Source organism: Bufo bufo, chromosome 6 (genome assembly GCF_905171765.1).
Source record: "Bufo bufo chromosome 6, aBufBuf1.1, whole genome shotgun sequence".
In the NCBI taxonomy this organism is placed as follows: domain Eukaryota; kingdom Metazoa; phylum Chordata; class Amphibia; order Anura; family Bufonidae; genus Bufo; species Bufo bufo.
The window spans coordinates 293,554,333-293,569,730 of NC_053394.1; the positions used below are offsets into that span (position 1 = coordinate 293,554,333).

Here is a 15,398-nt window from a genome sequence, read left to right on the forward strand (position 1 = left end):
TCTCATTTATTGCGCCCAACCTTCTGTTATAGGCTGGTAGTTACTCAGCTTGACAAAGGGGGAAGAGTCCCACGAAACGTAGCTACATGCTCGCTGTTTGGTGCGCCGAATCCTGGATGTAAACCAAATAATACACACCAGACTTAATATGATTTATGGACAATTTTACCATTTTATGAAACGTGTTTGTGAAGAGAAGCTTTTTATCTTTGCACTCATTTTTGCTAAAGAAAGCATTGCAATAAGAATCATGCGATTTCTGTGCATTTCTTTGGATTGAACAGTGGTAGTTAATGAGGCCACGCAGGAACCTATCCATTATGTACACCCATATGCACGTCAGCCGCTCACTTTGATCCACTTCTTTTCAGGTTAAAACCCAAACCTAAGCTGCTTCAAGAATATGTGCCCCAAAGACCTCCGTTGTCCTTTCTCATGCAATGTTTAACTGTTATACATGAAGCTGAGTACCCAGAAATAGACTTTGTGTATTGAAGCTTTTTGTGATTGCATATTCTCACAACCTGCTTGCAGCGTTATTCTGTCCACGATGGAAGCGCAAATAAACGGAATGGAATGCATTCCGTTTCGTTCTGTTCAGTTTTGTCCCCATTGACAATGAATGGGGACAAAACTGAAGCGTTTTCATCCGCTATTGAGAACCTATGACGGATCTCAATAGCAGAATTGAAAACGCTAATGTGAAAATAGCCTAAAGCCTGCCGATTAGTGCCGGTGATGTCACCGAGCTCACTACTGGCAGAAGCCTTCGCCTAGTTGTCCCTATGGAGAACCCGGTACGTCACTGGATCTCCTAAAAAACCCTTTGCTTTGAAATGCTCCAATGCTCATATTAGGGGGGCTGCCTGGGTAAAAATGTGGGTATGTCCGGGTTTAAATTTGAACAACCCCTTTAAAAAGATTGATCACCTATGAAAGAATCTCAGGGGAACATTCCTATGGCTGCATTGCATTAAAATAAGTATTACACCCCAGGCCTGGATGCTTATGTGTACACGTCAGCTAGAGAAGTGCAGAGTAAGGAAGACTATATTAAAACGTCACTTTGACCTATAGACTACCTATTTATTGATTTATTTATTTTACGCACTTATAGCTCTGACATATTCTTCAGAACTTTACAGACATTAGCATCATGCTGTCCCCAATGGGGCTCACAATCTAAGTTCCCTATCAATATGTACCCGTTCCCATACCACAATATGTACCCGTAGGAAACCCATGCAAACACTGAGAGAACATACAAACTCCATAAAGATGGTGACCTTGGTCAGATTCAAAGCTAGGACCCTAGCACTGCAAGACACCAGTGCTAACCAGAGCCATTGTGCTTTCCTTGAACTCTGTAACACCAGTTTAATGTGCATTATATGTACCAACTGCTGGTCCATTACATGCTAAGAACTGTCCTGATCTGTTTGCATTTGAATTCTTCTATAAAGAGCTGCTCTGCTACATAACTGTATCCTCATTGCTTCCTGCACTACTATGCTGTAAAGTGCTGGCATCACAACAACCAAAACTCCGCCTTGCACCTCAAAACCTGCAATACCAAGGGCACTTCAACTATCACCAGGGAGGAGAACCGCAGAACAGGAGTGTGCCCCGAAGGGAAGAAAGGTGCACCTTTCCACATTCCTGCATGAGCCCAGGGAGCATCAGAAACATGAGTATTCATAAAATGAAGAAACACAGTCGGCACTGCTCAATGTGATTTACTATCCAACAGGATTCGTACCCATGTAAAAGGTCATGCGATAATATCGGCGCTGCTCAGCTTAAAGGGGTTGTCCAAGTTATATTTATTGATGACCTATCCTCACGATAGGTCATCAATATCAGATCGGCTGGGGTCCAACACCCGGCACCCCCGCCGATCAGTTGTTTGAAGAGAAGGCGCACGCCGTGCCAGCGCTGCCTCCTCTTTATTGTTTACCTGCTTGCCGTTGCATCTGCAGCGGTGAGCAGGTGTAATTACACCCAAGCTGTCGATTAATTTCAATGGGACGGATCGCTCCTATACAAGTGTACTATTGAAATGAATGGGACGGCTTGGGTGTAATTACACCTGCTCATCACTGGAGATGCAACGGCAAGCAGGTAAACAGTAAAGAGGAGGCAGCGCTGGCACGGCGCGCGCCTTCTCTTCAAACAGCCGATCGGCGGGGGTGCCAGGTGTCGGACCCCCGCCGATCTGATATTGATGACCTATCCTGAGCATAGGTCCTCAATAAATATAACTTGGACAACCCCTTTAAGTAGACAATCCAAAAAATCATAAATCAAAGAGCAGAAGAATAGCGGCACTCATCGGGACTTTTACCACTTGCAGCTTTATTTCAGGTTAAACACAGAGCAGATGCGGGTCCCTTCTCAGAGACACAAGGCAACAGCCGCTTCACGCTTGACAAAGGACTGCTAAGCGCGAAACGGCTGTTGCCTTGTGCCTCTGAGAAGTGACCCGCATCTGCTCTGTTTTTAACCTGAAATAAAGCTGCAAGTGGTAAAAGTCCCGGTGAGTGCCGCTATTCTTCTGCTCTTTGATTTAGAAACATGAGTATTACTACAACTCCCCTCCGACCACCTACACTTATGCACGCCCCTGTGGAATGCTGCAACTGCCATACATCCAATGTTTTTATTCATAATTATAGGGCATTTTAACCCTTACTTCTAATCCATCTGCAGCAACTTGGTAGGACCATGGAGAGGAGGACCAGAGTGGTAGTGGTGTTGGTGGTAGTTGTCATGGCACTAACAGTAGCTGGGTCCTCCTCCCTCATGCTCAGGGCTGGAACAGTAATGAGGGTTCTGCAGGATATTAGGAGTGGTAGTTGTTTCTTCCAAGGGGCATGCCCTGGTTGGAGTCTCTTGGCTAATAGAAGGTGGGGTGCCCTTGATGGTGAAGTGTGGAATGATGTAAATGACAGCTTAAAGTGGTTGTCTCTTCTTAGACATTGAATGTATATCACTAGGATATGCCACCTCTGGGACCCGGGACCCAAACCTATCTCCAGATTGGGGCACCTGAAGTGAAGGAGAGAAGACCATGTAAGCACAGCCACCCTCCATTCACCACAATGGAAGTTCTGAAAATAGCTGACCATTGGCTCTGCTATTTCCAGTAGTCCTATGGAGGTGAATAGAGACATGGCCGAACATGTGTGGTGAACTCTACATTCACTGCTCTGGGACTTCTGAAAATAGCTGGGAGTTTCCTTATGCCCCAATTACTTGACTGTATTTCCACTTAGTTTAGGTTCCCGCAGAGCTGCTGACTGCTCAGACTCTAATACTAGACTGTCTCTCAAGTAAGAGAACAAGCCAAGAGGATGGACCTGTCCTTGTTCAGAGCTTGTTACTAAGCAATAGTTATATGGGCCCATTTACACAGCATTTTGGTTGTCTATTTTGTTTTTCCCAAATTAAAAGAAAAAGATAATTTCCTATTGTCATAACCTTACCTCTTTCTCTAGAGCTACATGCCAATTATACAAGCAAAGTTCACAAATATGTCTTTTTTATCAAAAGAAATAAAGAAACACTACAAAGAAATTAAATGTTGGAGAATCCAGACCTCAGCCCCAGTAGGACTGTATAGAAAACTGCACATTAATGTCATCTTTCAATCATTGATGAACTGAAACTTTGCTGTGGGACAGAATTCTTCCAATATGACGTAAGAACCTTTTTATCACTTCATGTTTGTCTTTTTCTGTGTTGTTTATATAGTGATAAAATTAAAGGGGTTTTCTTGAACTCGACATTTATTTCCTATCCACAGGGTAGAGGGCTCCACCATTGAGACCCCCACCAAACACAAGAGCAGAAGCCCTGCATCCCTGTTCCACTTTACTGCATGGTCGAAGCTAGGAGAGACTGGAATGGAGTGGCAGTGAGGCCTAAGTCTATGGGACTGACGAATATAGCCTATGAATAAATAGGTGATAAATGTCGATTTCGGAAAAACATTTCAAGTATATCTAAACTTTAGAATATTTTTTATTAAAAACGAATCCAACTGCCCTAAAATGAATTTTTGTAATATACTTGTCATGCTTTAGAATCCGTACTCTCATACAGCTGTGATGCTCTGATCCCTACAGAGCTCACTGTGTCCAAAGGGGAATCCATACTCCCATACACAGTGCTGTATGGGAGTATGGATTCTATAGCTCGATAGGCACCTAAACTTCAGGTGCCTATTTCACAAGGAATTAGTAAAAATAATATATACGGTATATATATATATATATATATATATATATAAAAGGACATATGTATGTGAGTACAGTACAGACCAAAAGTTTGCACACACCTTCTCATTCAAAGAGTTTTCTTTATTTTCATGACTATAAAGGCATCAAAACTATGAATTAACACATGTGGAATTATATACATAACAAACAAGTGTGAAACAACTGAAAATATGTCATATTCTAGGTTCTTCAAAGTAGCCACCGTTTGCTTTGATTACTGCTTTGCACACTCTTGGCATTCTCTTGATGAGCTTCAAGAGGTAGTCCCCTGAAATGTTTTTCACTTCACAGGTGTGCCCTGGGATTTCTTGCCTTATAAATGGGGTTGGGACCATCAGTGGCGTTGAGGAGAATTCAGGTGGATACACAGCTGATAGTCCTACTGAATAGACTGTTAGAATTTGTATTATGGCAAGAAAAAAGCAGCTAAGTAAAGAAAAACGAGTGGCCATCGTTACTTTAAGAAATGAAGGTCAGTCAGTCAGCCGAAAAATTGGGAAAACTTTGAAAGTAAGGGCTATTTGACCATGAAGGAGAGTGATGGGGTGCTGCTCCAGATGACCTGAACCCAATCGAGATGGTTTGGGGTGAGCTGGACCGCAGAGTGAAGGCAAAAGGGCCAACAAGTGCTAAGCATCTCTGGGAACTCCTTCAAGACTGTTGGAAGACCATTTCAGGGGACTACCTCTTGAAGCTCATCAAGAGAATGCCAAGAGTGTGCAAAGCAGAAATCAAAGCAAAAGGTGGCTACTTTGAAGAACCTAGAATATGACATATTTTCAGTTGTTTCACACTTGTTTGTTATGTATATAATTCCACATGTGTTAATTCATAGTTGTGTCCAAACTTTAGGTCTGTACTGTATGTTCCGCGATCATTCAAAAACGCAACCATCGATTTTAACGAAACTTGATATACACATCCCTTGCTACCTGGAAAGAAATCTTGTGGGGGTATCAGCTCTCTAGGACGTACCATTCCTGAGATATTACCAAAAAATTTGCTGCATTATCCAATACAAGCCTGCAAGTCTTTCTCTTCATATGCCAACTGCCATACACAGTCACATGTCCCTTATCATCCAATAGAAGCTTGCAGGCCCTTACTCTCCACACACACACAGCTTTACTCCAGGTTTCCATAACAACCCAGCCAACCCAAGTCGCACGACACATAGGGCACAACTACACTGCTACATGCATCCATCTTGGATGGATTTTTTTACGACTGTCGTGTTGCAGTCGCAACATGTCGCATGTCGCAGTGCGACACCATAGCCTATCATTATAAAAATGTTGCACAACACATGTCGTTGTGTAGCCCTAGCCTTAAAGGGGCAGGGCCCTGTGGAGGTCACTGTTAAAGGGGTGGGCACTGTGGAGATCACTGTTAAAGGAGTGGGCACTGTGGAGGTCACATAAAGGGACGGGCAGTGTGGAGATCACTTAAAGGGGCGGACACTGTGGAGGTCACTCTTAAAGGGGCGGGCACTGTGGAGGTCACTGTTAAAGGGGCATGCACTGTGAAGGTCACTGTTAAGGGGGCGGGCAAGATGGAGGTCACTTAAAGGGGCGGGCACTGTGGAGGTAATTGTTAAAGGGATAGACACTGTGGACGTCACTGAGAAAGGGATGGTCACTGTGGAGGTCACTGAGAAAGGGATGGACACTGTGGAGGTCACTGTTAAAGGGACAGGAACTGGGGAGGTCACTGTTAAAGGGGCAGGGTGCTCTATAGGTTACTGTTGAGGGGGGGGTGCCCCTGAGAAGGTCAATGTCAAGGGAGTGAGGTGCAGTGAAATTCACTGTTAAAGGGGTGGGCTGCTGTGAAGCTCAAAGTTAAGGGTATGGGCTGCTGTACACGTCCCATTGTAAGGAGGCGGGGCACTATGGGGGGTCAGTGTTAAGAAGTGAGGGGCAGTAGAGTTCACTGTTAAGGGGCCGGGTTGCTGTAGAGGTCACAGTTATGGGGGATACTATGGATATCTTTTAACGACACACACAAACATTAAATGAAATTGATGAAATATACCCATGCAAAGCCGGATCCTTCTGCTAATATATATATATATATATATATATATATAATACAAAACTTCATTTTAGGGCAGTTATATTAGTTTTAAATATAATATATTCTAAGGTTTAGGAACACTTTAAATATATAAAATTGTATTAGATTATTTAATCCAGATTTACAAAATGCACTGAAACAATATTGAAGTATGTCAAAAGAAAAAATCTAGGAGACCTAAGGGTGTCATGCACAAATTTTTAGGCCAACTAGAGCGATTTCACCTATGATGAGATTAAATATTAGGCAGTTCCCACTAAAATCAATGAGCTATCTGTACACTACATTGACAAGCAGGATCTCTCAAAATAATAGATGCTCTTTACAGCTTCAGTACTTTGGCTAATAGAACAGGATAATTTTTACATAGTTACATAGTTAATACGGTTGAAAAAAGACATACGTCCACCAAGTTCAACCAAGGGATAGGTGGGGACGCGAATCCCAGAAGGAAGTGAGACTCGGATTTCTAAACGTTTTCATAAGCATTAATGTTTTTTACTTTTAAGAATTTGTCTAAACCCTTTTTGAAACTGTCCACTGTTCCTGCTGTGACTACGTCCTGAGGAAGTCTATTCCACAGATTCACAGTTCTTACAGTAAAGATGCTTTGACGATTCTGGAGACTGAACTTTTTCTTCTTCAGTCGGAAGCAGTGTCCCCTTGTCTTTTGAGCACATTTTACATGGAATATCTTTACGCTGTCTTTTTTGTATGGCCCATTTATATACTTGTATAGGTTAATCATGTCCCCCCTTAGACATCTCTTCTCAAGACTAAATAAATTAAATTCTTTTAATCTTTCTTCACAACTAAGACCCTCCATGCCCCTTATCATTTTAGTCACTCTCCTCTGTACTTTTTCCAGCTGCAGTGCATCCTTTCTATGTACTGGTGCCCAGAACTGAACTGCATATTCCAGATGAGGCCGCACCAGCGCTTTGTAAAGTGGTAGTATTACCCACGAGTTCATGCCTCGTTTAATGCATGACTGTGATGGACTAAATCATCACTGGGGCTGCTGGAGAAGCCTGAGGGCCAGCCTCCTTCCTACGGACTATGGACCCAGAACTATGGAGACCCCCTCAGACCTTTTGGGGGTTACAAGGAACTATGAACCCTGATTTATGTGTGAAATTTAGATGACACATATTTCCTATTGCCCATTAAAGGTGCAGGGTGTGAATTTAGCAACACTAAAAGGGGTTAACTCTAAACTGAGACTCCCACTGATTGTGTTAGTGATGGGATTAAGATAGCTGACTCTAGGAGCAGCCGACTGTCACCGCCAGCTCTCTGAGAAGCTGTGGCAGACGTTCTTCTGTACCTCTTGCATGATGTTATTTGTTTTGGTTTCACTTTGTCATCTCTTTTCCTTCTCCCAGCTGTCATCTATTTACACTGATTGCCTCCCTTTATATTCCCTCCCATACTGCTTCACTTTGCGGTTTATACTACTTCCTGGATTGTGTTCATTGCAAGAGGCTGCAACTTCTGGTTCCTCAGATAAGTCCTTTCCTTTATTTTTGTTTCCGTGCTGGCTTGATTCTAGGTGACCCTGACTCCCTCCATATTAAGTGCAGGGAGCCGGTGGTCGTGTCGCCTCACTATTATAGGGTTTTCAGGTGTCACTCAGTCTAGGTACGAGGGCATGCAATTTTCTATCATAAAGATCTTTGCATAGGCAAAGCAGTCAGGGAGAGCTCTAGGGGTTTTATAGCCACCCATATGTTCCTTAGTTTGGGATCAAGTCAGTCGGATGTTTATTTATAACTTCCAGCTTTCTGCAACACCATCCGTGACATTATAAACCGCCATAACCGTCTTAAGCATGGATCCGGTTTCAGCCTTGATTGACTGCATGCAGGGTCTTTCACTGGAGGTAGCAGATCTCCATAAAACTATGTCTCAGTTTCAGGTGACCGGTTCTGCTTGCGTTCATGGAGTTTGTTCCAAGCCTAAGCTCTCGCTTCCGGATACGTTCTCCGGGGGTAGTGAGAATTTTGTTCGTTTTAGAGAGGCTTGAAAACTCGTTTCAACATTTTCGCCTACTTCCCCATTCCTCTGGTGATGAGGAGCAGAGGGTGGGGATCATCATCTTGCTGCTCAGAGATAACACTCAGTCTTGGGCCTTTACGCTGCCGGTGGGGGCACGGCCCCTCTGATCGGTGGATTAATTTTTTGTAGCCCTGGGGAAGATATATGATGACCCGGATCATATTGCTCTGGCTGAATCTAAACTGCGTCTTTTATGCCAGGGTAAACAGTCCGCAGAGATATATTGTTCAGAATTTCAAAGATGGGCAGCTGATACTGGTTGGAATGATGCTGCACTCCGATATCAATTTTGCCATGGTCTTTCGGAGGGATTGAAAGATGCGGAGGGATTGAATTTGCCTTTCATGAGAGACCTGCCTCATTGGAGTCTGCCATGTCTCGAGCTGCTCGTATTGACAGGAGTCTTAGAGAGAGAGGAGAGATCACTCCTTCCTGTCATATTCAGTTCAAAGACAGTGGGGCGGTCTCATTCAGTGCGCAGGGGCCTCAGCCTCTCTCAATCCCCTCTGAGGAGGAGGCCATGCAGCTGGGTTTGCTTGCCTCTGATAGTAGAGGATTCAGCTCTCAGAGGGGGGTTTGTTTCTGTTGTGGAGGTATAAATCATTTAGCATATGTTTGCCCCTTTAGGAGATTCAGGGAGTTATCTGAAGGTAATAAAGAAACAAAAAGAAAAAAACCCTCTAAAAACTTTCCATCTGTTACTATTGGCAAGGTTGATGCGGAAATTGAAGGTTTGCCGTTTGCTTGTAGTTCCCGTTTTGTCCTACCTGCTAGGGTGGCGCTAGATAGCAAGAACATTGTTTGTGAGATTTTTGTAGATAGTGGAGCAGCTGTCAATCTCATTGATAATCAATTTGCTATAACACATGGTTTCCAGGTATGCACTTTGGGAAAGGATGTACCTGTTTTTGCTATCGATTCCGCTCCACTTTCTCAAAAATCGTTAAAGGGCATAGTTCACAATATCCGTTTGACTGTGGGTGATGCTCATGTTGAGGATATGTCATGTTTCGTCCTAAGCGGATTACCTACTCCTCTAGTGTCGGGGCTACCCTGGCTCACTAAACATAACTCCACCATTGATTGGCAAGCAAGGCAAATAAATGGTTGGAGTGACTTTTGCAGAGAGAATTGCCTCACGGCGTTTCTTTCAGAGGTTTCTACCAAGACTGTACCATCTTTTCTCTCTGAATTTTCGGATGTGTTTTCCGAGAGTGGTGTCCAGGAGCTGCCCCCTCACTAGGAGTACGATTGCCCTATTAATCTCATCCCAGGCGCCAAGCTGCCAAAATCACGTTTATATAATCTCTCCCAACCTGAAAGAGTCGCTATGCGTACTTATATCTCTGAGAGCCTGAGAAAGGGACACATCCGACCCTCAAAGTCACCTGTTGCCGCTGTTTTTTTTTTGTTAAGAAAAAAGATGGTTCTTTAAGACCATGTCTGGATTTCAGGGAGCTGATTTGTATCACAATTCGTGACCCTTATCCGCTTCCTCTGATCCCAGACCTGTTTAACCAGATTGTTGGGGCTAAAGTTTTTTCTAAGTTGGATTTAAGAGGGGCATACAACCTAGTCAGGGTCAGGGAAGGGGACGAATGGAAGACGGCCTTCAATACCCCTGAGGGCCATTTCGAGAATTTGGTTATGCCCTTTGGTTTGATGAATGCTCCAGCCGTCTTCCAACATTTTGTGAACAGCATTTTTTATCATTTAATGGGGAAATTTGTACTGGTGTATCTAGATGACATTTTGATTTTTTCTCCTGATTTCAAAACTCATAGGGACCACCTACGTCAGGTCTTGCTCATTCTGCGGGAGAATAAATTGTACGCTAAACTGGAAAAATGTGTGTTTGCGGTTGCAGAAATTCAATTTCTGGGTTTTCTTCTCTCCGCTTCTGGTTTTCGCATGGACCCTGAGAAGGTCCGCTCTGTGCTTGATTGGGAGCTTCCTGAGAATCAGAAGGCGCTGATGCGGTTTTTGGGTTTTGCCAATTATTACAGGAAGTTAATTGTCACGGGGTTCCGAAGGTGCACTCGGTCCCCCATTGCCCGCAGAACTGTTGCTTAGCTTTTGGAATGAGGTTCTGTGTTTGACCTCATTCCCAGGGCGGCTTTACTAGCTGGGTGGCTCCTTGCTCCTAAGTCTGCCTTGAGCGCCGAGCTGATCACTCGGTGCTCGACTGGTTGGTCTGTCGGTCATGTGACGCTGGCCACGTCACATGACCCTCACTCCCCACTATAAATACAGGCAGCCTGCTGGCTACAGGTTGCCTGTTAATTTCTAGGTTCCTGGTATTTGTTGGACTGCTGAATACTTACCTGATCCTGTTCCTTGACCATCCTTTTGCCTGATCCTCCTGTACTGCGCATCCGTCCTGGTATTGTGACCTCGGCTCCCACCTGACTACTCTCTTAGGACTCCTCTTGTACTTCTCTGCTCTCCTGGTATTTATGACCCCGGCTTCTCCTGACAATTCTCTGCTTGCTCCATTTGTACTTTGCAGCTTTCCTGGTATTGACTCGGTCCGTTCACGTCCTGTTGTTTGTCTGTCTGTCATCCCTGCACTTACTCCAAGTTAGGGATTGCCGTCCAGTTGTCCCCTGTCATTAGGACTCGCGAGGCAAGTAGGCAGGGCCAGGGGTAAGGGTGGAGCGCAGTGGTCACTTCCCTTCCCCCGGTGTGTGTGTGTACGCGACCGTTACAGATTAACAGGCCCAATAACCACTGTATTATGAATCCTCTGGTGACCCTGACTGACTATGTCTCTAATTTGACGCAGATGGTGCAGGAGTTAGGGGAAAAACTCAGCTCTTTTGAGTTAGGGCAAGGCTCTTCCACTCCTCAGGCCTCCAGTCCGCATTTTGAGCCCCAGATTAAGCTCCCAGAAACCTTTTCTGGAGACCGGAAGAAGTTTCTCTCTTTTAAGGAGAGTTGTAAACTTTACTTCCGTTTGCGCCCCGTGTCCTCTGGCCCCGAGAGTCAACGCGTGGGCATTATCATTTCCCGATTACAGGGTGATCCCCAGGACTGGGCGTTCTCTTTACCTGCTGGTGCCAGTTGTTTATATTCTGTGGAGGGGTTCTTTCAGGCCCTAGGTACCCTCTATGATGAACCAGACAGGGCTCTAGTAGCCGAGACGGCTCTAAAGGCACTGGTTCAGGGCAATTTACCAGCGGAGGATTATTGCACCCAATTCAGAAGGTGGTGTGTCCCCTCAGGATGGAACGAACCAGCCCTGAAGAGTCAGTTCAGGTCAGGTCTGTCTGATAAATTAAAGGATCTTCTGGTCAGTTATCAACTTCCAGAGACCTTAGAGGAGATGATGACCCTTGTTGTCCGACTTGACCGACAGGTTAGAGAGAGACGACAGGAACAACAGTTCTCTTCCCAGATGGTGGTCCAGCCAGAGGCCTATCCCAGAGACAATGCTGAGGTCTCCACCGAGGAACCCATGCAGGTTGGCATGACCCGAGGGAATCTTCGCCGCAGACGTGGAGAATGCTTTTACTGTGGAGATTCTGACCATTGGATCAACCAGTGTCCTAAGAAGGTCCTCTCTGTCAAGTCTCCTAAGGCAAGGCAACCTAAAGACCAGGTACACCCTGAATTTTCTAAATGTAAGCTTTCGGTACCCATTACGATTTCTCTGGGAGTAGATAAATGGGCGGGTAAGGCCTTTATTGATTCTGGCTCAGCGGCTAGCTTTATTGACTCTGAGTATGCTGTTAGATTGGGTATTCCTATGTTTGCCTTACCAACTCCTATCCATGTCATGGCTATTGATGCTACTCCTCTTATTGGTGGTACGGTGAGCTTATGTACCTCGGAGATTTCTCCAACCGTGGGTGTGTGCCACTCAGAGAGATGTTCGCTTCTAGTCCTGGAGAACCTACCTGCTGAGGTGGTACTAGGGTTGCCTTGGCTCCGACTACATAACCCCACTATAGATTGGTCCAATGGGGAGTTGGTGAGATGGGGGCCTAAGTGTGACTCGTGCCTGTCCGTGGTACAGGCTGGGGTCTCAGTAAAGTCTGATACTTTACCCTCTGTTGTTAGAGAATATTCTGATGTATTCTCATCACCAACCCCAGAGGTTCTACCCCCCCATAGACCTTATGATTGTACCATAGAGCTAGTAGAGGGGGCCAAGTTTCCTAAAGGACGAATTTATAATCTTTCTATGCCCGAACGCAAGGCCATGGAAGATTATATTAAGGAGAGCCTTGGTAAAGGGCATATTAGACCTTCTGTCTCTCCTATGGGGGCGGGGTTTTTCTTCGTTAAGAAAAAAGATGGTGGTCTTAGGCCATGTATCGATTACCGGAGATTAAATAAAATCACTGTCCAGAATAGATACTCCCTCCCATTGATTCCGGATTTATTTAACCAGGTCCTGGGGGCAACCTGGTTTTCCAAAATTGACCTGAAAGGGGCATACAATCTAATCCGAATCAAGGAGGGAGACGAATGGAAGATGGCGTTCAATACTCCGGTAGGACACTTTGAATATCAGGTGATGCCTTTTGGACTCAGCAATGCCCCAGCTGTGTTCCAAAACTTCATGAATGACATTCTTAGGGAATTCTTAGGTAAATTTGTTATTGTCTATCTTGACGACATTTTGATATTCTCTCCTGACTTCGAATCCCATGTGTCTCATGTTAGACAAGTATTAGAGGTGTTGAGGGAGAATCAGCTATCCGCTAAACAAGAGAAATGTGTCTTTGGTGTGCAGGAGATTCTGTTTCTAGGGCATGTTCTGACTCCTCACGCCTTCAAGATGGATCCTGGTAAGGTACTAGCAATTAAGGAATGGGTAAGACCTTCATCCTTAAAGGCCTTACAACAGTTCTTAGGTTTCGCCAATTACTATCGTAAATTTATTATGAATTTTTCCGTAATTGCTAAACCGTTGACCGACCTTACTAAGAAAGGGGCGGATTTGGAGAATTGGTCTACTGAGGCCATTTCTTCATTTGAAAAATTAAAAAAAGGCATTCAGTAGCGCTCCCATTCTGATCCAGCCTGATCAGGAGAAACCTTTTATTGTGGAGGTGGATGCGTCCGAGGACGGCGCAGGAGCAGTCCTTTCACAAGGTCCTGCCAGCCTCACTAATCTGAGACCATGTGCCTTCTTCTCCAGGAAATTCTCTCCCACGGAGAGAAACTACGACATAGGGAATAGGGAGCTGCTGGCAATTAAATGGGCATTTGAGGAGTGGAGGCATTTTCTGGAGGGGGCAAGGCATTGTGTAACTGTTGTCACTGACCATAAAAACCTTATGTTTCTCGAGTCTGCTAAGAGGTTGAATCCCCGTCAAGCCAGATGGGCTCTGTTTTTTACTCGTTTTGATTTTTCCATCACGTTCAGGCCGGGAAGTAAAAATGTGAAGGCGGACGCATTATCTCGGAGCTTCCAGGCTTTTCAACCTACTGAGGTACCACCTGAATCCATCCTACCAGCAAAAATCTTCTTAGCAGCTCTTACCCAGGATATCTCGGCTCGCATTAGGTCGGAACAACATCTGGCACCGGTATCCACCCCAACAGATAAGTTGTTTGTTCCCGTACAATTTCGTCTCCAGCTGTTGGGTGAGTGTCACGATTCTGCCTTTTGTGGACATCCGTGTGTTGAGGGCACTAAGGATCTGGTTTCTAGATCTTATTGGTGGCCCACTCTAACTAGGGATGTCAAGTCCTATGTGTCAGCCTGTGAGGTTTGTGCCAGGTCCAAGACACCTAGGACTCGCCCTGCTGGTAACCTACGACCCCTACCCATTCCCAGTAGACCCTGGTCCCATATCTCGATGGACTTTATAACTGACCTACCGCTGGCGGAGGGTAAGACTGTAGTGTGGGTAGTGGTGGATAGGTTTAGCAAGATGGTCCATTTCATTCCCCTGTCTAAACTCCCGAATGCCAAAACCCTGGCGTCTATTTTTGTGAAAGAAATTGTTCGATTGCATGGTATCCCGGAAAATATTGTTTCGGACAGGGGTGTGCAGTTTGTGTCCAAATTCTGGAGAGCCTTCTGTCAAAGATGTAAAATTTCGTTGTCTTTTTCTTCCGCCTACCATCCTGAGAGTAATGGGCAGACTGAACGCCTTAATCAGTCTGTGGAACAATTCCTGAGGTTGTATGTTGCTGATGACCAGCAATTATGGGTCAAATTCCTTCCATTGGCTGAATTTGCTCTGAATAACCGTGTCAATTCTTCTGCTGGGGTCTCCCCTTTCTTTTGTAACCATGGTTTTCATCCCCGTTTTCATTCTGGGTCGTCCGTCTCCTCCTCTAACCCTGAAGCTGATAAACTCTCCTCCGAACTGTGCACAGTTTGGGCCCGGGTTCAATCGAACCTAGAAAAGGCTCAATGTTCTCAAAAACTCAAGGCCGATAGGAGACGTTCAAGGGGGGTAAACTTTCAGGTTGGGGATAAAGTATGGTTGTCCTCCAAGAATCTATCTCTCAAGGTAACTTCTAAAAAATTTGCTCCTCGTTTTATTGGACCATATAAGATCACGGAAGTGATTAACCCGGTATCTTTTAGGTTGGAGCTGCCTGAGTCATTCCACATTCATAATGTGTTCCATAAATCTCTGCTTAAAAAATATTTTGAACCGGTAGTACCATCAAAAGCCTCGCCTCCGCCAGTTCTTGTTAATGATGCTGTCGAGTATGTGGTGTCTAAAATAGTGGATGTCAGGAAGGTGCGTAATTCCTTGCAGTACCTGATTCACTGGAAGGGGTATGGACCTGAAGAGAGATCTTGGGTACCTGCCAGGGAGGTTCATGCTCCTAGACTTGTTCGTAAATTTCATTTAGAACACCCTGAAAAGCCATCGCCTGAAGTCTTGGGTCCGGTGGCCCCTCGTAAAAGGGGGGGTACTGTCACGGGGTTCCGAAGGTGCACTCGGTCCCCCATTGCCCGCAGAACTGTTGCTTAGCTTTTGGAATGAGGTTCTGTGTTTGACCTCATTCCCA

The 15,398-nt window shown here is 45.0% G+C and overlaps 1 protein-coding gene across 3 annotated transcripts in view; it reads left to right on the forward strand.

Annotated features, from left to right (window-relative positions):
- LOC121003065 (NXPE family member 1-like) overlaps window positions 1–15,398 on the forward strand; it is a 1,048,328-nt gene that overhangs the window by 872,825 nt on the left and 160,105 nt on the right. The window contains exon 1 of one of the 3 annotated variants that reach the window (XM_040434623.1): window positions 3,614–3,700. The exons of the other annotated variants lie outside the window; for them this stretch is intronic. Coding sequence (XP_040290557.1) covers window positions 3,696–3,700 — 5 coding nt within the window. The 5' untranslated portion in view covers window positions 3,614–3,695. Of the gene's footprint in view, window positions 1–3,613; window positions 3,701–15,398 lie in introns of those variants that run through there. 3 annotated transcript variants of the gene reach the window in all.